Source organism: Xylocopa sonorina, chromosome 3 (genome assembly GCF_050948175.1).
Source record: "Xylocopa sonorina isolate GNS202 chromosome 3, iyXylSono1_principal, whole genome shotgun sequence".
Taxonomy (NCBI): Eukaryota; Metazoa; Arthropoda; class Insecta; order Hymenoptera; family Apidae; genus Xylocopa; species Xylocopa sonorina.
This window is the reverse complement of record NC_135195.1, coordinates 5,379,559-5,406,869: the sequence shown is the minus strand read 5'-3', so window position 1 is coordinate 5,406,869 and position 27,311 is coordinate 5,379,559. Positions and strand designations below refer to the sequence as shown.

The window sequence follows — 27,311 nt, the reverse complement described above, 5'->3', positions numbered from 1 at the left end:
AGGAAACGCGCATCAAATCGATGTTAAAATTCGCATTTCTTCGGTTTACTTCTTTTAAATATTGTAATAATAATTTATAGTTTATTTGATAGCTTTTTTATTTTGAATATTTACGTATGTAAGTACTATACTTTAACACGATGTTAACAATTTTTCTTTCGTTACCGATATTTACTTAAAACGTAAAATCATCGAAATGAAGATTACATTGACGTCTGAATATTAGCATGAATCGTACGCGAGAGTTTAACAAATATTTTAACTGAATATTTCCGCGTTAATCACTCGAGAATTTAATTGGCGTTACGTCATTCCGCGATTGAATTATTTTCATTACTTCTCTTAAATGTCCGTCCGCTACTTTCGATTTGTTATGCAAGAAAGGTCAGAAGATTCTAACGGTAGATAAATTGAACACAGAAGCGTCGAATTAAAATCGATCGTAACCACGAACGAGCGTTTTAATCGATTAGAATGTTTAGTAGCTTTTTTAAGCGGAATCTGAAACGTGTTTGCTGTTTTCTGATTTGGTTCCGAATTAGTTTCGCTTCCAATTCGATGATCGGTTCTGGAAATGGTATTTGAGGTAAAAGTTAGCGGATGACCGTGTGACTCATACTTTAAGAAATGGTGAAACGACGACACGCTACAGTGGGACCATTTGAATCCTTTCTCGGTGTGTCGCAGATCGCTCATAATGTAGCCATCCTCCCAGCGGCATTTCTCGGCTCCTGGTCCTCCAAGGTAGCTAGGCGGTGGCGAGCCATCGTGAACTGCGCCCAGCCTACGATATTTCCATAGAAATTGTAACTCTATCTTTTGTTCGAGCATGTCTTTACCATGAAATAACACTATTATCATGAAATCTCAATTATTACAACCGTGGGTCAATTTAAAATGAATTACAAAAGCAATTAAAAATGAATCGAGTGAACTGTATGTTCCATGGTAAACAGGAACTTAAATTTTGATTCATCTTCCAGGAATGAAAAGCTTCCTGAAAATTGTGCGAAAATGATCGAGATCGATTTTTGTAAATACAGTGGTATGTTTCGACTTATATTAATTAAATTGGACGTATGGCAATCAATATTTGCCATAAGAAATAATGTAAAAATGATTAATCCGTTCTTATGTAAAAGAAAGACTCATTGATATTAATGGGAAAATTAAATGCAACCTAATGATAGATTATAAATTGACAAACCAAATGAAGTAAACTTTATTGTCTCCTATTTTGTGATTATTTCTTGTTATACGATATCCTTGCACGATCAGTCAATTCATAGTACATAAACTCCAAATATAATTGGTTATTAATTGAATGTTTTCTCTCAGATAATTATTTAAAAACAACGAAAAATTCAGATAAAATATTTAGCTCGTATACTGAGTAAAATTTGTCACGTTTAAACAGAACGTATTCCAAAGCAGACGTATACCAAGGTACCACTGTATTTGACAAATTTTTGTGAACCTTTAGGCTAACAATTATTCGTATACAAGCAATATTTGCTGCGAATTGCTACTCTTCGAACGAAAACTTTTAGTCGATAATGCAATTGCATAAATTGATAAATCGTTTGAAGATTATTCGACGCGAGCAAAACGAAGCGAAGAGCAGACTTATGAGAAGAATGACACGAAGAAAGAAACGATCTGAAACGAAAATGACTAAACGTTCGAGGGATGTTGAACTTACAGATGGCCGACTTCGTGGGCTGCGACGATAATCCCGCTAAATCCGCCGGTGTCTTCGATGATAGCGACCGAATTCACTTTCTCGAGGCGCTTGTTCACGACGCAAGCTCCACCCACGTACGCGAATCCTGGATAAAGGTTCACGGTAAATTTCGAACGTTTTTTATCCTCGTTCGTGAGTGTGCAACGGTGTTAATCGAAATGTTAGTCTCTCGTTACTTGATGTTAGTCGACTCGGGCTAATAAACAAAAAGCTGCGGTTGTAGCGAGTTAAATTAACATCGAGGCGACGAAATGCGTATACGAAAAAAGGGGGAAACGTGTCGTTGATTTCGAGAATTTACGAGAGAATTTTTCTTATTTCTTAAACAAATATTCCTGAGATCTTATCTTTTTTTTTTATACAAGTATCATAACTTTACTTCAGTGTCGTTGCTCTTTAAGTGAACTCAATGAAGGAAAAAAATATTTAAATAAGGAGCCAGTCAACGTTGTCGCATTAACTCGTTTGATTACTTTATTGCGGTTGAATTACTTTTGCTTCGTGTAATTGCAATTCATTGTATAATTGCCATTGGGTGGCGTTCAGTCATTTATCTGTCGATTAAATTAATTTTAACTATTTATACGCGCAATTAATATTGAAATTAATCGAAGATTAGATTAAGAAGATATCATGCAAGAAACTAATTGAAGAATTAAAATTTTAGTGCAGAGTAATCGAAAGAAGTTAAATAAGAAGATCGAAGATCCTCAATTCGGATACGAACGCATTGTGCTCTGATATTAAATCCATCGCGATTACTACAGAATTCAAGTGTATCCTGCATTGGTTGCACGAGACAAAATCGATCGCACTTCAAGCTGAGTCATAGCACCGATAATGATCGATTTCCAATAACTGTATAAAATAATGCATCGAACAGGAATCGATAATACAAATCGATCATGAAACTATCACGATTGAATCGAATGCAATGATTGGATTGGTAGCGCAAGATAAACACGATATCCCACGATTGTGTTCTCAATAGCCGTGATTCAGAGTCTGACAATCTAACGCAATGCACGCGCAAAGCTTCCAATAACGCGACCAAAAGCTGTCAGAGAGCACACGTGCCCTGTCGTTATTGAAGTTTGACCGGATTAATGGCACGATATTCAAATGCAGGGTTCGCGATCGAACAGCGATCGTACCGTGAAAGGAAATTCAAATTCGATAGTGAATGCACCGTGACGAAATCGCGATCGAATCGTGATAATTCAAGTTCGTGTAGACCACAACGGAACTATGATACAATCGGTAATTTAACTTCGGTTCGAAAGTACCGCAACTGTGCGCCACCCATTTTGCAGCTGCAACCGTAACTAAACTTGAATTATGGGAATCGTTTCGCTGCACGATCCTCGAATACGTCGAGGGTTTGTCGATTCTCAAAAACAACGACACGTTCTCTGATTAAGTTGTCACCGATATTGTTATTCTGTTAGAGACTCTGGCCGACATTTCGCTGGCGACTGTATTATTCTGTTTAATTAACACGTTGACGCAAATGACGGCTATAGCCATCGTGCATATTTTAATCAATAAAAAAAGAACAGCGTTAGTACGAAGTGTACTAACACATGCACTTGTTAAGTATTGAGTAACACATCTAGAAAAGAAGTGATAGCATGACAGACAGCATATTAGCTGTTTTCTTGAGCAAATGACGATTATAGCCGTCGAAAGTTTTTTGAGAAAAACTATGGCAAAATGTGATAATTTTTACTTCCAAACATACAACTTACACCCGATTTCATCTGGCAGTCATAAACAATCGAAAAAAGTACTTCTGAGGGTGATCGTAAAGTGAAAAATGTGCGTCAACGTGTTAAATACTCGTCTAATTAGAGGAAGCTACGGCGTAAGTAGTTTTAGGTCTTCTCGCAAATATGCTAAAATTTTCCAAAAGTTTCTGAATAAGAATTCATTCATTTACGAGATACGAAGAGAAATGAAATTCAGCCCACATTTTCTGCAGAAATTGGGTCTTACGATTAAAGCAGTTTTGGAAAAGATGTAAGCGTATTTAAGAAAAGACGCAGATCGTTTTAATAGGCCGCATGCATTTGTTAATTTACGTCGATCGATTAACCAAGGCTTTCGAAATATATGTAAATTCCAAACTTCGTCTACCGCGAAGAGACCATTTCCACGAAAATCGTTGTTCTTCGAGTACGAACCGTTGGCGAAAGAAACGCGTTCACTTTTACTGGGTCGTTCGTCTCGATTTATCTTTCAACTTGGAACGCGACCCGATTTTATTAGTCGTTTCGATTCAAATGAACTTACCGACCACGGTCCTCGCGAGTAATGCAGCCAAAAAGAGAGAAGAAGAAGGCGTGAGTGATTCGGAGAAGAAGATAGAGTGGGCAAGGTGGGAAGTGATAAGAACGCGTTCAGATTAATCGTAACCCTTCGAGTGTTGAACTTACTCTCGACTTAAAAGCTTTTTACGATCGACGATATCACCGAGAGCACGATATTCGCTCCAATTATCGTCCGTTCGCGTATAAAATGTTGATTAATCGCAACGATTGCATTCGACTAAGTGAAAATTTAGAAGTTGAGCCGATCAATTGAACGAAAGTCAATTGTTCGACCTCTGGCAAGTAATGCATCAGCCGTACGCGTTGGGATATTAAATTTAAGAAATTGATTAAAAGTCAAGTTGATCGGTATGGCTTTTGAGTGGCTCGTTTAAGCTATTACTCTGACCTTCTATTAATGTAAAATTGGGTACAATAGATAATGGCGCACGCTGATGGCATTTCACTGGAACACGCTCGCAGCACTTAAAGGGTTAAACCAACGAGGTATTATTAGGATCGAAAGAGCAATTTGAAAGAGTTCCGTGGTATACAGTGTATGCGTACGTATATGTATGTATATAGATAGATATATCAAATAATTGCAAACATTCGATTGTATAAATGCCAAGGTCGTGTACTACGATTCGTGTACGCGTGCGTGTGAAACAAACAACAAAGAACACACAGAAACTAGAAAAACCGTAGCCCACTGTGCAGAGAGTGAACGAGCTTGAGGACATTCTTTTGTTTAAACACGGTACTTTCCAACAGGAATTATTGTCGTTGTTACTATCCGTTTTTTTAAAAGGTGAAAAGTGTTAGAACCACTTTCGTTTTCCGCTCGTGTATGCGTGTGTACGTTCACAGTGAGACTCAGGATAGCGAAAGAGAGAGAGAGAGAGAGAGAGAGAGTGTGACAGAGAGTGACAGAGGGAGAGAAAGGCAAACTTGTATATATATGTATATGTCCCAGACTAACAAAGAAAAGTGAGAGATCCAGAAACAAGAAAACACGCGTGGCAAGCCGCGATAGAATGTTTCACGTCGGCTAGAGGGAAGCTTCGACCGCTGTATAATTCGGCCATTTTCTCGCGGACAATCAGGTGAAGAAACACAGAGTGGCAGAGGTTCGTACAAGCTATTAGAGAGGGGAAACGAAAAGAATAAGTGTGCAGATCAAAGCAACGTAAACGGGTTTAGAATGTTTATACTGTTCGAGGTTTTTTGGGTGAGAAACGCCATGGTTAAAGAACAAAATTTCTAACGCCTTTACCCGGGTCAACGTATGGTTGGATTAAAAAGAGAGAGAAAGAGAGACAAATTTCTCTGAATTAAAAAATATAATTGAAGTGTGCTTTCGTCTCGAATTAACTGGAAAAGTAAGAGCGAAAAGAATATGTATGTTCACTTGAATAAAATATATTTCGATAGAAGATCGAGTAAAATTAAATACTGTATAAGAACGAAAGTCGATCTTTAAAAGCAATCCAATATTCAAGTGTCCACAACAAACTAAATTTTCTAAACTATTTCAAATTCTATTTCATTTGATTTTTGCGAGGAAATGAAATCGATCAAAAGGGCGAAGAAAACCGCAGGGTGGAATTCTTCCACAGAGTACGATTTAAAAAAAAGTCTCGAAGAGTATAAATTAGAAAAGAACCCTGATTATGAAAGTCTCGGGGGTGGCTTCCCTCGTTGTATTTTCGAGCATGATTAAACTTTTTGTCGCGGGGTTGCAGCGAGAAAGAGATGTTTTCTTTTTTTTTTTTTTCGTTTTTAGAATGGAGCAATAAAAAACGTTCGCAGAGCAGTGCACACAGATAAGGAGATCGATGAGAATGCTCGGCTCGTCGATCTCGTTTCGTTCGAACGCGAGAAACGTACCTGCGGTTCCTCTATTGCACACGTCATTCGCGTATTGCCTCCTGCACATATCTAATCTGCAACGCAACAACAAAAGTTCCTCTTTATCATTTGGGCTCAGAATCTCTGTTCGCATCGGACCACGTCACGGGACAATCGTTGTTGGGAACGTGCCGCTCGTATGTGTCTAACGAATCCTTTACGCTTTTATGGGCCATCGTACGTTTGTACTTTTGCAAAACATGTACGCTGATTATTAAGGAGAACATTCGGATACTAATGTTGAAATATTTTCTATGTTTATGTTATTTACGCGCAAAATAAGTTCCCTTTCCTCTTTTTCACACGACGAGACATTTATTGATAGATCTTGCGTTATAGTTAATATTATAAATTATAAACACAGCTTCTCTATTATTAGAAAATGTTATCACACAGCACTGCTATGTACTTGTTCTTTAAATCTCCCTATCGATTCATTAAAACTGACATTCTAAATATAGTATATTAGAGTTAATTATACATTAAGTAGAGTCACGTCAGTAGGGTATTGATTAGAATTACCAGTTTCTGTCACGCGAGAATTAAAATACGTTCGTTATCTCATAATAACAACTTTATATAGAAGTATTATAATAAAACGTATATGCATAAAATAAAAGAGAAACGAGCAGATTTTACGCATAAATAATTCAAATACGAAAAGACGACAACGTTCGATACCAAAATGGACGACGACATCGTAAAAGTTGCATCGTTTGAAAATCCTTGCTGTGTACAGTGCGTCTAATAAACGGTGAAATAATTGCACTGGTTCACGTGAACTCGTGACTGGTCAGATAATAAAAGCAAAAACATCGTGAGGCGATATTGCACACCGTGTCCGAGGTCTCCTCCTCGTTCAGCGTCGATGAACGCGGCTTGCGGAAGGTGGCAGCGTGTAATTACGGTAAAGCATACACACTACGAGTAGTACGCGTGTGTAAATAATTGCCAATTAGCGGGTGTCGCATCTCTGTTATCGATAATTAGAGTCGAGTCCATTTTAGCGGGTCCGAGTCGCGACTTCTTTTATCGGGATCGCATGGAATACCATTGGTACTCGACTCGGCTGTTGGGAAGAGAAAACATTATGTATTTACATGGTTGCTCGCCGCTCGGAAGGGCTGTCCTTTCGTTTCAACTGTGTCGGTATTTAAAACGAGGTATGTACAAGTATGAGTCGATTTTTCGATTGAAAAAGATTCGTGTGGAACTTGATCGATGCTATGTACACACATGCGTGTTGAGTTTTCGATTCAGGATGCTCGAACCTAGACTTTCGCCCTCGGACTTTTTCTACGTACAGTGTCGTATTCACAGATGCTGGTTTGTATAATTGATAGTTTTCTATAATTGTAAATAAGTGATGCTCGATCATGAAAAAAAAAGAAAAAAAAACGGGATGAAAGCCCACCTGTTATTGATTATATATTAGTGTACCGCTACCTCTTCGAGTTCAATTCTACTTGATACTTTGTCCCTACAAGATTAATTATGAATGGGTGCAGTGTTTAACTAGTTTCTTCTCTACTTGGGTACCATCGTGTATATCAAATAACAATAAAAGTGTGCATTCGACACCATATTTACAATACAGTAAGATAAAGGCAACAAAAGGACATGCTTTCTCGATATTCTCTCGAAATTTATTTAGCTACTTAGTAAATATTATGTACCATATATTTTTGCAGATAAGAGGATAGTTGAATTATAAAAAAAGAACCCTAAAATCCGGGGTCGTCGAAGTGTATATAAATTGAAACCATTATAAGATAAAACAAGCAAACGAACAAACATTATAAGATTATCTGCGGAAATATACGGCAATTATATCCTTGGCTGTTAATTGTATATTATTATGAACGATTTTAGTATTAATTGCAGCATTTAGTTTCGACGAGAAAGAACGTCACTTTTGAACCATTCACCCCCATAAACGCACCACGCCCGCCTGAAACACGTTGTCGCTGCACCGTCAAAGTACTACGTTCAAGCTGGGTGTAATTACTATACAATGCTAATTTGTATTACGTGGGTGAATACGTAAAATAAAAAAAAAAAAATAAAAAAAAAGGAGAAAGAAATGAGATAAGTAAATATACTGAAAATAAGAAAGCGTGATCGCTATGTAATAAACCATACCGGCAGTTCCCTTAGTGCAGCGGCCGCCTTTCCTACGACGGCACATATCATACCTGTTTTGCGAAATAAAAATCAAACAGTATGAAATCACCAGGCTGCTGTGGTAAAAGAGTAATAGCATAATGTCAGGGGCCATAGAACGTATTCATTTTTCCGTGAAATTCGATTTACCGTGAAATCTCTGTTCTTTAATCTTCACGTGCTTTCAACTCGATCCCGTTACTACGTGTTTCTTACGAGTTTCGCAGTCCTCCGAACCGCCGTTTAAATTCTGTCAACTTGTTGTCAAAACCCTTTCGCTACAACGGACTCCGCACAGGACAGTTCGATAGCCTGTCTGCGCTTCGTCGCGAACAGCGTCGCAATGTGTATAATATTTGACATTTCACCGTGTTACGCAAACTGTTGGCTTTTTAATCGAGTTGCAACATATCGACGAATGACCATACTCACGTTTTGGGGTCACACGAGGCGAACGATTAAACGGGATGTTAGTCGCGGAGGGAATCTCAATGGTCGCCTTTCCGGAGGCCAGATAAAGCGAAAATCGAAAATAAGAAAATTGGTGATATGTACTGTAATTACTAATTACGCGTACTAATGATAATTACGTATATACGTGATACGTATTGAATCACTCTTGATTTTCATTTTATCGTTAATTTTGCTTCTGAAGTCATAACGTTAGAATTTCTCCCGGGGTTGATCCAACATCCTCTGTGCATACGGTCACCTTTAATATACCAACAGTGAGCGGTCGACGTTGAGTGGCTAGATTGCCCTTTTTACTTTAATTGCGCTAACTACAGTCTTCTACGGTTTAGTATGGTGTATTCGAGAAGTTAGATTGAACGAGAAGTCATTCTCGTTCCAAGAGGAGACGCGAGACACGATATTTTTGCTCGTTGACAATCGAATTGTCAAAAATATAGTATGATAATACAGCCATACTTCGCTTTACTATTTAGATATGATCCAGAAAAGTTGGCCATAAATTGAACAACCGTATGATGAATCAATTGTTTGTAAAATGATGATAATGTTATGCCAAATATTTCTCAGATTTCTGCGAGATGGAATGTACCAATACTGTCTAAAGAGATAAGTACAGAATTTTTTTTCATTCACTGGTAACTGTGAAATATCTCGTAGCAAGCGTCCGTAGCGAAACTGTCAACTACGAGACATCTCGTACTTTGCCATGGAATAAGTATAAATTTCAAATAAAATCTTGTCGCCCAGGGCAAAATGCTGTAAAGCCTGGCAGTGAGTGGATTAAGTAAGTTTGAAAAGTTTAGTCATCATCTTGGAACATGTTAGGTGTACAACTTTTTGAATATTGTATTTCTAAATGTAGAAACGATTGTTCCACTTAATTGATCACTTAAAGAAAGAAAAGAAAGATCGTAAAAAGGGCAGTATAATCATCCGTAGTAACGAAAGGGTTAAAGAACAGTTACATCCTGATCGAACCTCGGTTCTCCCGATTTTTAAGGGGTGCGATCGGATTAAAATCGAAAGGTCGAAAAATAAAAGATAAAAGAGGACGCGTACGCCGATCGTGCGACACGGTTACGTGGAAAACAGGCAGGATTTAAAGAAATGAGCACTCTTACTTTGTGACGGCGACGGCGATGTCGTAGACCGGAAGTCGTCGCTCTCGGAAGAGATATTTGCCCATGTCGGTCAGCGCAGCTGCCGAATCGATCGCGTCTCGTCCGACGCGATTTCTTTCCAAATACGGAGTCGCGTCTCTTCCCTGAAAGACGACGTTTAAGAAAAGGAGGAGGAGAAAGTTGTGGGAAGCCGTTGTTTCGCAAAAAATGAAATCCTGTCGCAATAGAAGAAGGATAAGGATAACCGATTGCTAACGATACTTCACCCGTGATATAATGATCCCTGCAATACTGATGCGAATTTTCGGCCCCTTCAGCAGCTTGTACCTCAGGTCAACCCCGTTCCAAAAGGACACGAAGTACCTCTTGATTTGTACGTTGTCGCCGCCGTGTAACCTAAACAATTTTTTTTTACAAAGGCACGTTAAATTTAGAGCAAATTTCTTTTATTATCAAATATTTGTGACACTGTTTTAGTGGCTTTTTTTCTTTTAAATTTGTTTATATGGCATATTGAATTAAATTCAATGTATTAGATGAGGGAGATCATCTACAGTAGAATTCTTCGTCGAAAGACTACAGGATAACGAATAAATGGTTGTAATTATGCAATCCACCGAAGCGTGTCACTGAACGTGTGAAGCGATTCTAATTACTCGTTTCCAACAAATTACTACATCTGTTTGGAAGTAATAAGTAGTATATATGTACATTATGATATTCTGTATTTAGAAGGAAAGTTATCTTTCAGGACGAAACAAAAAGTTTCATCCATTTATATAACATGATAACTATTAAACGTTGCTTACAATACAAAATATCGACTCCATCTAATGTTACTATTCTTTCGAAGCACATTGTGTAAATAATTTAGAAGAAATAGTTGCACTAAATGACATTGCAAATTATTAACTATTTAATTAACATTCATATAATTATTACACGATTATACATTCAGATAGACAATTGTCTCGATGAAAAATTAATTTCGATCATATCTGTTATTAAATTCTCTGAAGCTACTTTTCCTATTCTAAGCTCTACAAAGTGAATTCCGTCTCGCAACTCTATTTGAAACGCGATTATTGAAGAAACAATCGCGAATGACTAGCAAGCAATCTGGTACGCAATTATTTGGACAAACCATTAAGTTACCTGTATCCATCGTAGTCCACGATGCAGAGAATTTCCGGGTAGATGACGTACGGAGCTTCCCTCTTCGTCCTGGTGGTGATCGATCGTTTCGATCTGTACCTCTTGGCCAAGCGATCGGGCTCCATCAGCGCTGAAATCGTTGTTTAATCACGAGAAACCGATCTGGTGGAGGATTTCACCTTCGATGTGGTAACACGTAAAGATCACTCACTGAAATCGCTATACTCGTCGCCGCTCGGCCGACTCACTTTCTTGAACACCACGTGATGGCTCGTGCGCTTCAAGTCTTCTTTACTCCGCGTCACGTTCGGCAGTAATTCCGCTCCGTGCAGATTCGAATTCGTACCAACTATCTCGTGTAATATCCTATCTGGCAGTGGTCGTATCACTAACTCTGAACCAATATTCCCATCCTGCTCGAAATCAAAGAATCATGTGACTGATTAATAATTTTGGGAGACAGTTTGACAATTTGTCGATCACTCTATGCAAAGAGGAAATAATCTCGTTCATACTTTATGTATCCGTGGAGATTTTTAGTTCTGAATTTTCCAAACGTTTTTATACGCCATCTTAATTATAAAAGATCGTTCGAAAATTCTTTTATTTGATTTATATTTTCCATGACTGATATCTTTCGCCAATGAAGAGCAAGAAACATATAGTTTAATGAATTAGAGCGTTGATCAGCGTATCCGGTCTGAATAAAATGTAAACTACTTGTTTTAATTAGTTAACGAAGTATAATCGGTTAATAGCGTAATCGCTATAGACGTTTCTTTCACGTCAATTTTCCATTCGATGGCTAACGACTTCCGTTCAGATCGGGCGTAATTACCACGATGTGCTCGTTGGGCGAACGAAAATGAAAGGTCTGAGGGGTCCATAGACGTTCAGATTTCTATTACGATACGCGAGATATAAGATATTTATCAAAAGCAACGTTTAGGATCGGTCGGCTACCTAAGCTTTTCTGAGTCTTATCGTAATATCAAAACTGAGGAAAAGATTGTATAATTATTTTGAAATCCTATCGACGAAGCCCTCTAACTAATATTTCATAAATGTTATTACACAACTTAAACGAAAATTACCCAACAAAGTGTTATAAATTATCCTAAAATTTCATTGAATGCACTTATTCGCGCTATCAATTCATTAATTAGATCTCTATTTGAAATTTCCACTAAATACAGTATTGACATCTTTTTAACTTAGAGTTGGAGGGAGTTAAATTCTTCAAAAGATCGATTTGTTGGGTTTGTTATTGATATTTGTACACAATTTTCATATATACTTACTTCATACATTAAGTACTTTCAGATAAATATCTGTACCATTTTTTAATGAAATTTTTTATTTCTTACTACTTAGTTTACATTTTGTCTTTTTTTTTTAGTAAAATGTTGTATTAGAAGTATCTGATTCACAAAAGAGTGAATGTGATGTGCAAAATAATGAATCTAATTTGACAAAAGGCGAATTTGAAGTGCCAATGCTGTACTATGTAAAAGTTGCAATATTTAATACAAAACAATCAGCTACGAAGTGAAACTATACGTAAATAATCAAGTGAATAAAAAATGAGCCTTTTATCCCATTTAATTTCTTGTGCCACTGTCGTTCTCGTCGTTCGAACAGACACCCCTGGCGATAACTAGGCTAACACCGGTACCAAAATGGCCGAACGGGCGTTGCAATTTGTCTCGACAGATCTCTCACGTCTCGTTTGTTCTTTCAGCGAATTCCAACGCGCGTGTCCTAAACAAAAGTCGGTCGATTCGTAGGTATCAATGATATTTCCGGTTCGCGTACGATCGACTCATTCCATCTGCAGTTCGAGAGAGGTGCATTGGTCAGATCGATGGAGGGAGAGTGAAAGCGAAAGGTCAGGACACACGGGGTCGCATACATCGAGGAACACTTTTACGGCATTATGTAACGGAGACCTAAGTTATTTATTGTCTCCGGAATTCTATTCCGCGTGGCACTTCTACGATCGTTAACACAAGAGTCATTGCTCATTAATATACAGAGTGTCGATGAGGAAGACGATTTGCTTCAGTAAAATATTGTACAGCACAGATTCTAGGATCACTTTGTATAAGATATAATTTATTTTAACTCTTTAGATATTCTGTGTTCGTTAGTACTAATTGGAATAGCTTATTGCCAAGTAGCAATCCTTAAACCTGAAGGGTTAACTTACGGTCGTGTGTCTTATTAAGAAACAAGGATTTTTTGAGATTAGATGGTCTCATGCTTTCTACACTCGAATCGCTTAAGACTGAGATTACAGACTTCCTCGTCTAATGAATGGCAAAACTTCTAAAAGTAAAGAAAAAAATAATCTGACTGATACAGAGAGCGTACACGTGTTTAATAAACTAAATATGGTTTAAAAAGATAATCAAACACTTCGATACGCGGTATTAATAGAGTGAAGCAATTAACTTTCATAGATACAATCGGATACTAAGAGGAATCAGGGAATTCCATCGTAACTGGAAGTAAAAGTGATACCACAGCAGCAACTCGATAGCTGCACGCGAACGGGACTGAAAATGCACGCGTGTATCGAGATTCATGCAGTAAACGGGGTAACACGAAACTGAGAGTAAGATCGAGATCCACGCGTCTCCTTTTACTCTCACCTTTCATTCTTAAGTTTAACCGTTGCCAAGAAGAGGTGTGCAAGCTACGAGGTTGCGAATAGCGAACTTCTACTGTGTAGATATTTTATTTTTAATAGCTGCAATTTTATTCTCACGCAAATATCACTTTGTGTCATAAAAATGATCAACAAATCTATTTGTTGTATATATATATACATAGTAAAAGTTAGTGTATCAAACTTTCTAGTATCTAATAAATTCGTTGATCATTTTTATGACACAAAGTGATCTCTGTGTGAGAAAAAAATTGCACCTATTAAAAATAGTAATCATAACGGATGATCTTTTTACTATAATTAAATAAGTATTGCCGATATTGTTTCCCTGGTGAGTTCTATGCCATAAAATAAAATTATTATATATTATAATAATTTGTGTTAAGTGTATTCTTTTAATACACTTTATCGAATTAAATGTATCTTTTTGCAAATCGGGTGGGTACTTTTAGTTAAATATTTTACTAAAACAAAAAAAATTCCATTAGTATACGTGCGCCTTATTTTTGCATTATTGTACGATCGATCGAAACGATTTCTTATTTTCAGAATCCATTTGTTGTGTTTAAGTCGGGAAAAATCATTAATCACCTTAGAACGTTCCCATATGCGAGTCTTTTAATTGGATCGCTGGAAGAACGATATTCACAGTCATAAATAGAATCACCGTCAAAGGGCGTTTCTGATTGTTTCCACCGAAGAACATAAATTTACGATAAGGCAATTTGTTTCTTTCACGCCATTATGTAATCGAACGAGCGTTCCGTTATTTACTATTCTGAACTTTTCCGCACGACGATTCCGTTACTAAAAAAATAGCATTTAACGAGCTTTTTATACTTATGCAGTGAATTTACTTTCAATCATCACGGGGATAACTTTATTGGATAGCTGCGAAGCATTTCTAATTACTCGTAATGCAAAGAACCCGGAGAATATGAAGTCATCCATAGTTCGTATCGCGAATGATTTACAGCCCATTACATATGCTCGGTTACTATAATAAAATCTGCAACCGTCCTGGCAATGGTCGTTTCATTAATCATTATGTCGAATTCGGTTCAACTGGCTGAGCAATAAAAGAAAAAAATTGTCGTTTAAAGTTCCATTTAATCCTATAAAAGCGAATAAAATTTTAGACAAGATTTCTGCCTTTGCTTTTGTCTTTCTTTAACTTACCCTTTTTATTAAAATATTGTACATATCTCTAAAATAGATACTGATTATATTAAATATATCTGCTGATACAACACGATGTTATAATGATTTTTTTTTGGCAAAGAATATTTAGTCGTAAACGTACATATTAGCAAGTAGTTTTTGGAAAATAAGTGATATTCACGGAAGAACGATTCCTCGTTTAGCAAGGAAAGATCGAACACCGGTTAGTTTTGATTGTTTTCTTCGATACAAGTCAATTTTCAAATACAAACGTCCTTTCACTCGTCTAATTCATGGTTCTGTCAACGGATTTTGAGAAATTCTATGGATAAGTAGCACCTTTGGCAACAGCTCGGTCCCCGGTTTTCTTTATGACTTCATAGGAGATTGAACTTCCTAACATACAAGTGAAATTGATTCTCGGTTGGTTGAACGCGCAATCATTGAGAACACAGCTCCCTTCTTCTTCGTAATGCTCACTGTTCACCAAGCTGGAACCGATATGGTGAATTTTATGGCTCTTTTTCCTTTGACTCTGCCGGAGCAATATCTTCGCTCTGCGCTTTTTCTGTGAATCGCGAACGAAACGGTGATTGCCGCAGCTCGAAATGGAAATGTCAAAACGATCACCACTTTACGCGACTTTTCCTCGCAAATTTTACACGTTCTCTTGCTTTTCATTTGAACCTAATCGTCTTGTTCATCGCGAATGATTTACTTTTGCAAAAAGGCACTTCAACTTTTTATTTCGTTTACAGAAATGTAGTGATAATTAGAAGGATGAGTATTGATGATTTCTCTGTTCCTTTGTTGAACTTGGATTTCCTTGCCTCCTTGTATCTCGACGAAACAATTGTATAACTTGTTAAAACAGTTCTATCCACTTTGCTGTATTCAAACTTTAAATTCACCCTTTATGCAAATCAAATTCATCATTTTGGAAATCAAGTACTTGTACTTAAATATTTTATTTAAAAATGCATCAAATGTAAATTAGATTTGCGAAAGGATAAATTTGTTTTGCAAAAGGCTGAATTTAAAGTGCGAATACTGTATTTCAGCAAATATTTTTTAAAATTTGGTCGTAGTTATGTTTTATTTTTGGACGAGGATTCTATATCCTTAATTTTCTCCTTCCTAAACTGAGAATTGTTCGAATATCGTTGCAAATATGTTTTATAAGTGCAGGTACGTTGCACTAAAAATCTTCCACGAATACATATATTATATATAAAAATATAAATTTAAAACAAGAGAAATCTTGATAATTACAATCAAGCTTCTCTAAGAATTAAGCGATAAAATGTTTCCCTCCCCCGTTCAACTATAAAGTTGTTCTCCACACAAAACTTTCCAACATTATCTGGTACTCGTCTGTCGCCAACTCGTGGACATCAAATCGATGACTCCGCGTAACAGAAACTTTGCCTTAACTTACTAGTTTACTCGCTAGCTTCGTGTAACACGATTTCACGTGACACAACTTTTTGAAACCTAATCAAAATATTACACTAGCCGTACTTGTATTACAGAACTCTGACGTCGAAACGCATAAGTGAAATCTTATACAGGTAGAGAAATAATCTCGTCAGCTTATAACGCTCAACTTTTCCTACCGTCGTCAGCAGTTTAACCCTCGCGGTTCACGCACCATCTCTCACTGGCTCTATTAACCCGTTACCACTTGCCAGCGATAGAAAATTTCCGTTTCAATAGAAAACTTCAAGGAAACACGCATTTCTGAAAAAGTTGCGATGGAATAAATTCGACTTGCGTAACCACTAATCAATTCTGATGACCTCTCAGAGGGGACATCCGAATAATGCTTGCGATGTCCCTTTAGAGGGGACATTCGAGTGCAGAGGGTACAAATTCTACCTCCAAAAGACGACAAGTTAGCAGAAGTACGTAGAACGAGGAACGGTGACCCTGTTGATCACATCCGACAATGAATCGCGATAATTATAACGGAGACGGTTCCTACTTAAGCGAGTGGTGGCTGTTGGCGAAAGACGAGTCGCAATAACGGCGGGAATGTCGAAAGATAGATTAAGAAAGAATGGCTTCTTACAACGAGCACTTTCCCATTCGCGTCCCGGTGCAGCAGAATGGACGCCATGTTCGTCGTGTCTTGATAGATGTCACCGATATCTGTGTCGGCCTGAAACGGGAAGAACAATTAAAACGGTGGCCGTAGCGTGGCTGGCCATACGTAGACGTTTTTACGTGAATTCGACCATTTAAAGGAATAATGCAAACGCGTCTGTCGGAAGGGAAATCGCGTTCTTACAGTCGCTGTGTCGTGCGAAGCGTCGGAAGGAGTGACGCAAGGGACAGGACGAAATTCGGGATGGCCTTCGAGGGAACAGTGTTCTACGGGAATTAAGAAACGGGAAGCCATAACGCTTGGCCATAAGCTAGAACAGTGAACACTATTTTTCCTGTTCCTTTGTTGAACCTAATGTTCCTTGTTTCTTTGTATTTCAACGAAACAACTTCTTACAATTTCTTATTTTAATAACATAGTTTCGTGGAAACTAACTCGATGCTTGATTTTTGGATAAAATAATTGCTGCGTTCATGGTTGAAGTCTACAATCAGCAGATCTAATTTTTTATCGAAAATTAACACTCTATGACATTGAATTTGAATGAAATAAATATTTCGACAAAGTGCGATAGCTTTCTGTTCCTTTTCTATACAAGTAAACCGCGTTCCAAGAGACGCAAGTTCTTAACCACGCAAAGAAAAGAAGCCACGTGCGAGCAGCAGTTACGCACATCGTGGAACAAGTGGACGAGCATGAACGTACACGACCGGCGCGAACGTAAATGGTAGTAAAAACAGAGAAGTGTTCCCTCGAAAGCGAAGGAAGTAGTAAAAAACGGACGGCATCTTTTATGATCGCCGGTGAGAACTTACATCCGTCACCTTCTCGTAGCGGAGGCCATCAGGTTGCGACGCATTCTTCGTGACAGTCCACATTGGCAAGTGGTTCGCAGTCAGCAACCCCTCTGTGGGCTTCAGCGACAGACTGATGTCCTTCCCGAAGGCCTTCAGGTGTATCTCCGGCTTCTCTGCACTCCTCTTGCGCATCGAGTGCAACACAGGCACAACTTCGTACGTCGGTACTGAAATATAAACGCGATCTGTCTCCTTTACCGATCCTCTAACACTTTAGGAATGACAAACGCGAGTCCAAGACTTTGCAATTGATCGTTCGCCGAGTTGGAGCTCGGAACGGTCGTGTTTCACGTCCTCGTTTTTTATTGTACGGTGAACAGAGTTGGTAAGAGGATTAAACAGTGATCTAGTTGGCTCAACTGTCATAGTATTTCGAAAATTAATAAAAAATGTCTCCTATCTAAATTATAGCAGCACTGTCTCTAGAATTATATTTAGTACGCTTTAATTTTATTTAAAAAGAAATATTTTAAAATATCTAAATGGAAATATTTAAAGATATTTTCAAAAGAAAATCAGTAAACTGAGTTAAAAAAAAAGCGAGAAAGTTTCATCTAATTGATTTGGTTTTATCATAAGATCAACGCGTGTAACGATCGCGAATCGACTTTAAACTGAAAGAGAGGACAACTATTTACAGCTAGCTATTAATTCTTTTTTTACAATAATTACCAGACTCGTGTCCCGTGTGAAACACCGATAACATCTCTTCCCTTGTCATGTGTTCGTGAATCTGGAACAGACAAGAAATTCATCATGAGCGAATGCTTCGTAAATCATGCCCCATCCTGGCCAGATTTTTTTTTCGTACGAGAGGAAAGACGCTCGCGTGACGAAAGGGTAATTAGAGGTTTAATGCTGCTGTTGAGGTGTTTTAATCGTTCGAATTGATTACTTTTTCACGTTTCGAACATTGTAAATGATATAGTACACTTTTTTTTAATACGTATCAATTTTTGGAATATTCTGCGCAAAATAGTATTGGGGTACAATGTGAACAGTGTTAATATTTTGCGAAGTATTTCGAATTATTGTACTTGAAAATTTACTTGAACGGGTAAATACATCAGCTACGAACAGAGATGAAAGATGGCTTGGAACACGTAGTACAAAACCATGGCCACCACACTTTCCGGTTTTAACTTCTCCTGACTTTTTTTTTTAAGGATTACTTCAAGGATAAAGCACATTCGCGTTCATTAGTTTCTGCGTAAAAGACGTGAAAGATCGAATTAAAATTTCACTGAACGTGAAAGGTAACTGTATGTTATTTATGTTACATGGAAAATATAAAAATATAATTTATAAAGCGTTTACTATGTGAAGAACAGTTGCGCATCTTTAATAAAATATATATGGCTTGTATCTTAGTGCCTTTCTGTACAGATTTAGGTAAAACAAAATGTACGACCATGTTCTAAAAATGGACATCGATGCTTTCGTGAAAGAAGTAAAGTCGTAGAAAAATAAGTCTATTTCTAACATTCAACTTTTACATCTACAATTTTTTTCTATCTCTAATCGAACTTGTATAATTCGTTCCAATTCGATAGCTTATGCTGCGCATTTAATTGTAATTAGGAAATGAATATTTAATTAGTAGAAAAATACTATTTAAAAAAAATTTTGCTTAGCAATCAATTTAATATTATTATTATCAATTTTTATGCAGTTCTCGAAATGTCGACCATCACGGACGTCGATTTTGATGTCCTTAGTTTCGCTTTCTTTGCGTCGCTGAGATATTTTCTCGTTTAATATTGTTCCGACCGAGTGCAGTGTGTTGAAATATCGGAGAAAAAGTATCGTGGGAACTATAACGCGTAATAATAACACGAAGAAACAAAAAATCCGTCGCTTTCAATCTTTTATTATAGCCTTTGCAGACCTCCACGTCACTTATTGCAATTACCTTTCCGGCATTTTGTATTTAATTACATTAGCCATATTTCGTTCGACTTAAGCCACGGAACAGTTCGATACAAATTTAAAAAATTTATAATATCAGTTTCCTTAAAGATGCTGTCCATAACTTTTCCATATTTGTTATCGAAACTAAAAGTTTTTACACTATACAAATTCTTAAATATTAAAGATTTGTTTAGACTTCAATATCGAAATTCTTTTAATCACCGGACCCTAAGAGAAGAAAATTAAAAACTTGCTTGCGACACACGAAGGCAATCACGCGCCTCACGTTCAACCCCCATAAATAAAACTTTCCCATAAATCGAACGAAATGCAAAAAAAGAGAACAGTCGCAGCGTAAGTTACGAGTATTAGTAAATTGCATCGAAATCGTTTGATTGCATGTTGGTTGGCCGCTGCCAAGTGCATTGCTAATTGGCAGCGAGGACAATGATCGACGATCGTCGGGGTGCGCGCGCGATGGGAGAGACAATTCGGTCCCTGTACATTTCACAGTTTTCCAATCGCGGCCCAAGGTCTGCCTCTACCATTTAAGAACACCCAGCCACGTACCGTGCCACAGAAATCGAGCCGCAATTAACTATCGCGCCGCCTTACAGCTTCTAAGGTCGATTACTTTCACTCATTACGTTAGGAAATTCAGACGCGCGCGCTTTGTCCCATTTGCGCTCTTTACCAGTCCGGATGCGTCAATTGAATACTTCAAAACGAAGTTCTCTCGTTAGATGCTGAAACGTTTCACTGACACTTGCTACAATGGCTGTTTAAGTAATTTCGTTCGAGTAATTTCATTCGCATACGTGAATCAGCTTTCTAACGAGTCGCGTTGACTCTTCCTCTCCACGAATACTTCCACGTTTCATTCAACAGTGGCATAATGTATGTAACAACTTTAAAATTGTGACGGCATGGCATTTGAAGATTTCAACGTTTCCCACGTCGATGCCAGGAGAGTCGGGACTGAGGCGTCCGCGGTTCTCCAAGATGGCGACGTTTAATTCGCCTCGTCGCAGATTCGCATGATTTTAACGGGATTTTAATGTGTGCGGTCGGAAAATCGCGATCGTCCAGGCAGTTAAAGTTAAAAGAACCGGACCTACTCGGAAAAGATCCGTATCACCGTGTCGTTCTCCTAATTGTATGCGTACTACGAACGAGCAGTACGATTTCTCTGTTGAATGGCGAGCGCACGCTCGATGCTGGGGCGGGTTTGCGTTCGCCACGGCCGATCACCGGATAAACAGTGCGCTCGCCTCTGCGCGCGGAATTTCGCTCGTTTTCTTGCAAAACGTGATTTTGAAAGGCGCGGTCGGCTGAGAAATTTAACGATCGTCCAATATCGGAGCGATTCTGCGGTCGCGTGTTGCAGCGCGCTCGATCAAAAGGGTATTGTTATGGGAAAATGAAACTTGATTAAACGATACGGGGGAAGGGATTTCAAAGTATGTAGATCGAGGGTTCCCGGTAGAAAACCTGACCAGTTCTGTTACTCTTTCTGCGTTTAACACGATGGTTGCGTGGTAACATTTTTTGCCCTTTAGTACGCGCTTTAATTTGCATTTTGAACGAAGCAGGCTACAAACGATGCACACTGTAATGCCAGGCGGTTCATTGATATTGCCGTCGAACGTTACATGGTATTAATGAAAGTACTGCTTTGCTGGGAAAATTGTGCAACGTTTTACTTGGACAGAAGAAAAACAAAATGGAAATGGGCGTTATTCGCATTGGTATACCGACAGTGTGCTGTGCTACTACTTACTCAACTTTTAAGCGTCCACGGTAATTGCTAATTATTTCTAACGAAGAGATTTTCATGAGGCAATCGATTGCCAGTTTCGCTGATCGGGCTCGAGGTGGAAAGCGTGGTCAGTTTGCTAATGAAAACCGCTCGTCGCGGATTACGATGTTCGACCTATCATTAATCGCGATTCTGCCTTTTTTCTCACGTTCCACGCACGCCGATTGATTCATCGCTTGCACGCGAACGCGTTTGCCTAACGGCGTGTAAGCAAATTGTTCCCGCTTAAATAACACCCTTGGATGCAATCCTAATGGTATAACGCGTGGAATTGAATACTAGGATGCAAACAGCCTTCTAACTGAATGCTGCTCATCGTGCTTTGAATCCTGATTATGCACATTTTGCTAGCGATTACCAACAACCGGGAAATGTAAACGAGCGCCGAAGAGTACCTTCAAACTTAGATGGAACGATCAAAATAACGATTTAGTGTACACGGTTCCATTTTTCACGAAGAACAGTTGAAAATCAATAGCTTACAGATATTTTAATAAAGTTAATTCTTCTACAGAGAAAAATGTGTTAGGTTGGCAAGAAAATATTTTCAGTGTCGTAGCGTGAAATAAAACTCATTTTTTTAAATTTCTAGAAACAAAGTTACGCCCTATTTGCTTCTAATCAAAGCTAAATGTGACTGGTATCAAAAGATAAAGGAAAAAGTCGTAACGCTGACAAGAGTCTTTCAAGACAATCACAATGTTACGCGTGAACACCTAAAATCCTCCCATGGAAGAAGATGGCAAAGAAGATCGATTAAACAAGAAAATATAGTGAAAAATGCGAGAGTAGATTTTCGTATTCTCCTAAAATCCTAGATGTGCATCTCTGACGGATATTTTGGGTAATAACTTTCTCTGCAAATTGCTACCAGCCACGACTGGTTCTGCGTATAGATAGAGCATAAGTCTTCAGCCGAGATATTCAAAATGTTATATAAAGCTGTATTCTGCAAATATTAAATCACACGTTACATTCTATTTGTAACGTGGCTGCTTCATCTCGCTCCTTCAAAGGTTAGAATGCATAATCTGTCTTTCGAACGCTTCAATGTTTGCCGCATTTTCAGGATACAGAAACGATCATAATAGCTGTCTGCAGTGAAAGCTGTTGCGTAAGACATCCTTAGTCAGGTTCACGCGTACGCTATTAAAGGTTCTTTTAAAATCATTTTTTATGGAACACAACGTACGACGGATAGTTATTCCGTCGTTTCGTCTCGTTTCGAGCAACAAAAAATCTCGATTCCACTTGCGTTGAGATTGACTGCCCACGCTCTGTACGATACGAGCGTAATCTCCTTCTGCGAAAGTTAAAAATTGTTTTTATACGGAATAAAATTGTTCAAGCGTTTCAATTTGACGGTTGCTATCCTTGAGATACATTGCTTATTAAATTAAAATCTGTCAAATACGTGCACGCGCTCTTATATTTGAGAAGGTGCATTCAAAAGTGAAGTGAAGGAGAATTCACAAGATTGATATTACACAAGTTCTATTCTTGCGAAATACAAAGTTTATGCATAATTCTTGTTAATTATAATCGCGTGAAAAAAAAGACTTAAATTACAGGGGTTTTAATTTTTTAAATGTAATCAGAATTTTTGTCTTTCCTCACCGTTTCCATGTTACATGTAATAAACAAGCGATTATTACCCATGTTAAGACATCGTTCCGTACATAAATATATAATTAGCAACTTGTTTTTAAGTAAACCACGTCTAAACAACTGCTTATGGTATAACCACTGGAAATGATTTTTCCAGGGAAAAGGCTTATGCAAATGTATCGTTGAGGAGAACACGAACAGCACGTCTAGCCGATTGCTTTCGAGCAAATGTTAATGGAACGATAAAGCTTCGTGTAAGTCCCTGATAGAATCAATCTCTATCAAGAGAAGAGAGCGCTATCGTGGAAAGTGCGATCTGCGTGCAAGTAACAGCAGCCTTTCCCTTTCTTCGCGATTTTCATACACCTTGTGCAAAGCCTGTACGTACATCTTCCTGTTACTTTTCCATTTTATCGTGTTTCTATTTCCATTGCATCGAATTTTACGTTGCTCGAATATTTTCACTCGTAAAATCGTAGGAACGTGTAACAATATCACGCAATACATATAAGATAAAATATTTTAATCAAATAAATCAATTTGTTTCATAGAAAAAGTAAAATTATTTTATATATAGTCGAGAATAATGATTGATTTCCGTTACATTATTCGATCTCCGACCTCCAGACAGAAAAATGCATGGTTTGTCGATCAATAGGTCACGATAATCATCACCGGAGCGACACGATGCGCTCGAACGCTATTGAAAACGATGGCGCTCGACGTACCATTTATTCCTTTCTCTTCCCATGTTACTTTCCTGCTGATGTTTTATCGTCACCATTGTCCTTACTATCCTTCAGCTTCCCATCGTATGAAAACGTAAGAGAAGAGCGTAAAGTACGCTCACCCATGTAGTTAATTACTCGACACTTTCGTTTCTGGAATCATCGTTCGAGGGGTGGAAAACCGTGACGCCATTTGTTCGCGAACTGACCTTTGAGGAACGAAGGATTTCACGCTCCATTTCACTGCGAGATTCAAAGCGTTTGCGTGAGTGTTCCACGTTTGTGTCTACGGAACTCTTGCCTCTTTGCATAAGAATTAATTGCTATTCCATCACGGCACGAATGATAGGCAAGTTTCATCGCACGATTGAATTTTCAGTGTCATTCTTCGATCTTTCGCGTCACATTCCGTACTAAAATACTGACTAAAAAGGATTAAATTACTGACCAGTAGAATACAAACAATTTCGAATTAACGATGAAAGATGATTCGTTTCCGTGGGATTATGATAATTATTATACGTAATTCCACGTAGGAATTATAACGAAAGGGAGAAAATGAGGAAAGAAAGCGTTCCTACGCGCGAATCTAGAATTTCCGCGAGAGTAACAAATTGCATTCTTAATTTTTGTTGATAAAGTTATGAAAATCCGATCGGACAGCTCATAAATCTACTCGACGCCCACGGTTACCGTTCTATACCCCCGGCAACGAGGAAGCGATCGTTACCAGCGGAAGTCGGTGTTTACGCAGCGTGAATTTGCCTGGCAATCAGCGGCGAATCCGACAATTAACGTCGTACAATTTCGCGAACATGTTGTCATTTGGAGTCAACGCCACCGGAGGGAACGGGCACGGTTTACACGTGTTCTTTGTCTTGAGGAAGCGCTGTCGGACTAACGGCGTCCTTGCTTCGTTCCTATGGTACTTGACGCGATCTTACCTTGTGGCATCGTACGAGAGGTAGAACGGCCATGCACAGAAGGACAAGGGCACGAATCATTTTGCGTGAAAATATTCCTGGTGGGCTGCGTCACATCGCTGAAACACCAAACGAGAACAGTTCTCATGAATGAATCATCGAATCGTCGAATATCGCGATGGTGTTAATATATGGATATTTTAAAAACTATCTGTAAAAGCAACGAAATTTACTTAAGGATATTCTCCAGTTTAAAGTATTTTTTATTAGTATACTGCAGTCGATGTAACGTGATACCTTTATAATACGATTTTCATATAACGGGGAGCTAAAATTGCGACAGCCACTTAATTTTATATGTGTACTGAACTATATCTTACCTTTTGTATTTATACAATTAAATTTCTTAATCTTATACATCACAACTTGGTGCTCGGAGAATACAATTTTGATATAAGGCAGAACGGATCACTCTGATTTATATTTTATTTACTTTTCAGTTTCTTATAGCGTGGTTTCCATATAACACGATACGAATTAAACGCGTTATGAGAGGGTGGAGTGTATAGAGGTTTGGAATACGCAGCAGAGTGTGTTTTCGTAGGAGAGTCATGCAAGGAAAAGTTTGATGAAAGCCAAGCCTAAGAGTCAGCGAGTATCTCCCTGGGAAATTCCTTAACGAGGATGATGAATGTGCAGTAGGTGTAGAATATGGAAGAGTAACTATTATTTTATTTAATAGCAATCCAATCAAATTAATGTCAAATACGGTTTTAAAATAAATCATAAGTACTTTTTCTATGTATCACGTTAGTGTAACAAATTTGTTCACATTGAAAAGGTGAAGCTCCTCGTCAAACTTGGTACCAATAAAACATGCTCGTATCATTTAATGTTTCGAAAATGATTAAGGTAACGATTAAAAAACTTTGAAAACATCCGGTAGCAACAAACGGACAGAACGCTTATGACTCAGATAGCACGGTTACCCGAAATTATTTAGCCGTTATCGTAAAACCGGCGCGTTTAAAAGTCCGCCTTGAAAATTAGCTCGAGCAAAGTGTTGCCGTGGACAGGTCGGCCATGCAACAATGTCGTTAGAGCGTTCCACTAACGACGGTTAGGCGAGCAGCAACAATTTGCTCGGGTGGCCAGAAACTGATATCTCTCACGGTGGAAATGTAATTACCGTTGAGTCGCGAGCGGTGATGAAGAAATCCGCGCGTCGTTACATAATTTTCACCGCGCCCGCTGCGCAACCCGCTCGAGGAAGAAAGAGGAGAGAAACGGGCAAAAAGCGGGGTGAAACAAAGGACAAAAGGAGGAGGGGAACGAGAGGAAGGAAATAATATGGGGAAGAAGCGGCGAACTAACCTGCACCATGGATTCACGCATGCCTGCGACTAAATCGGCGAGCCAGCCGTGGAGGAGGAGGACTAGTTTGAACGCGGACAGAACTGGCGACGATCCCGGAAGGAAAGTTGTATCGCGTCGAATTAACGCCCACGTCGCGCGTCAAAACGAAGGCTTTCGATCGTTGCATCGTAAAAATTGCTAAACTGCGACAGGATCGCTTTCGAGGGCGAGGGGAGGCGCGTCGTGTCGCTGATGTCGAAAAAAGACGATCTTTTTGGCGGATAGAAAGTACGAATGGAAGAAACGGGGGTTGATCATGAATATTCGGGTGGATGACGAAGAGATTTGATCAACGCGTTGACCTTATTTCGTTGTTCGTTATATTTGACTGAATTTTAATATAATAATTATTTGTATATGTAATGCTACAAGTAACCTACAATCAATTTTGTTTATAAACCGAGTATTTATATTTAGAATAACTAGTTGATAATAAGTGAATTTAAGTGCAGTTTTATTTTCAAAATTTTTAGCATTTGATAAAAATATACTGGGAGTTCTTTCTCGTGTAATTAGATGTATTTTCTTCGAAAGTAAAGCTTCGCGAAGGAAATTTTATACTGTTTCAATCGCATTCTTGGAGGAGCGTAAACACGTATGTCATTAATCTTGGAGTGAAGTGATGCTGTTGCAAATGCTTTGGCATTTTAAAGGAGAGGCAATTAAAATTACAAAGCAGTTAGGTTCTGTGCAATAGCACACTTTACTCACATTCTTCTTAAAAAGATTTAAATTTTAAAAGAAAAACACAGTGTCTCCTTATTCGCGTGCAATTATTCCATAAAAAACATAATTTAATATTCCTGTTTCATCGTGCTTGCCAAATTCTAACTTTAAGTTGCAACCCAACCGATTTTGTGCGTCGTTTTTGAACATTAACTACTTGCAATCAGGAGGCTATAAAACTTTAATTAAATACTGTATATAGCAGCCGATACTTGCAATCCGAATATACGTTGACCTTTATCCCGTTCTAAATAAAACTACAATCTTTAAACGCCGATAGTCGCATGTTTCAACTGTTTAACAGCTGATAAAAAAAGATTGCCAATTACTTTGGCGTTAGTGTACCGAGCAAAATCGTGTCCCCGTATCTGGTGCAATAAAATGGCATGTTTTAAGCTTGTAAATTCGCGGTCGATAACGCCGCCTGAATCACGGCGACTTTCTCGTTGTGAAAAAAAGGATCCCGGCCTCTGCCCGTAACTAATTAAGCCCCGATTATATTTCATG

The 27,311-nt window shown here is 38.3% G+C and overlaps 2 protein-coding genes across 5 annotated transcripts in view; both read right to left on the bottom strand.

The window, feature by feature from the left end:
• The window catches only part of Sona (sol narae metalloprotease), a 72,300-nt gene that overhangs the window by 2,916 nt on the left and 42,073 nt on the right, over positions 1-27,311 (bottom strand). For 2 of the 4 annotated variants that reach the window (XM_076892656.1, XM_076892658.1), the window contains exons 2-12: positions 24,684-24,781; positions 18,346-18,406; positions 17,632-17,840; positions 16,781-16,870; positions 11,089-11,290; positions 10,878-11,007; positions 9,989-10,118; positions 9,723-9,865; positions 5,944-5,999; positions 1,703-1,829; positions 620-784 (exon numbers count right to left, since the gene is read on the bottom strand). In XM_076892656.1, coding sequence (XP_076748771.1) covers positions 620-784; positions 1,703-1,829; positions 5,944-5,999; positions 9,723-9,865; positions 9,989-10,118; positions 10,878-11,007; positions 11,089-11,290; positions 16,781-16,870; positions 17,632-17,840; positions 18,346-18,406; positions 24,684-24,743 — 1,373 coding nt within the window. In that variant the 5' untranslated portion in view covers positions 24,744-24,781. Of the gene's footprint in view, positions 1-619; positions 785-1,702; positions 1,830-5,943; positions 6,000-8,106; positions 8,160-9,722; positions 9,866-9,988; positions 10,119-10,877; positions 11,008-11,088; positions 11,291-16,780; positions 16,871-17,631; positions 17,841-18,345; positions 18,407-24,683; positions 24,782-27,311 lie in introns of those variants that run through there. The other 2 variants (XM_076892657.1, XM_076892659.1) reach the window with 2 other exon arrangements.
• Oaf (BRICHOS-like domain-containing protein out at first) overlaps positions 19,877-27,311 on the bottom strand; it is a 189,060-nt gene continuing 181,625 nt past the window's right edge. The window contains exon 5 of the transcript XR_013101689.1: positions 19,877-19,891. The gene's annotated coding sequence lies outside the window, so the exon portion shown is untranslated. The remainder of the gene's footprint in view (positions 19,892-27,311) is intronic.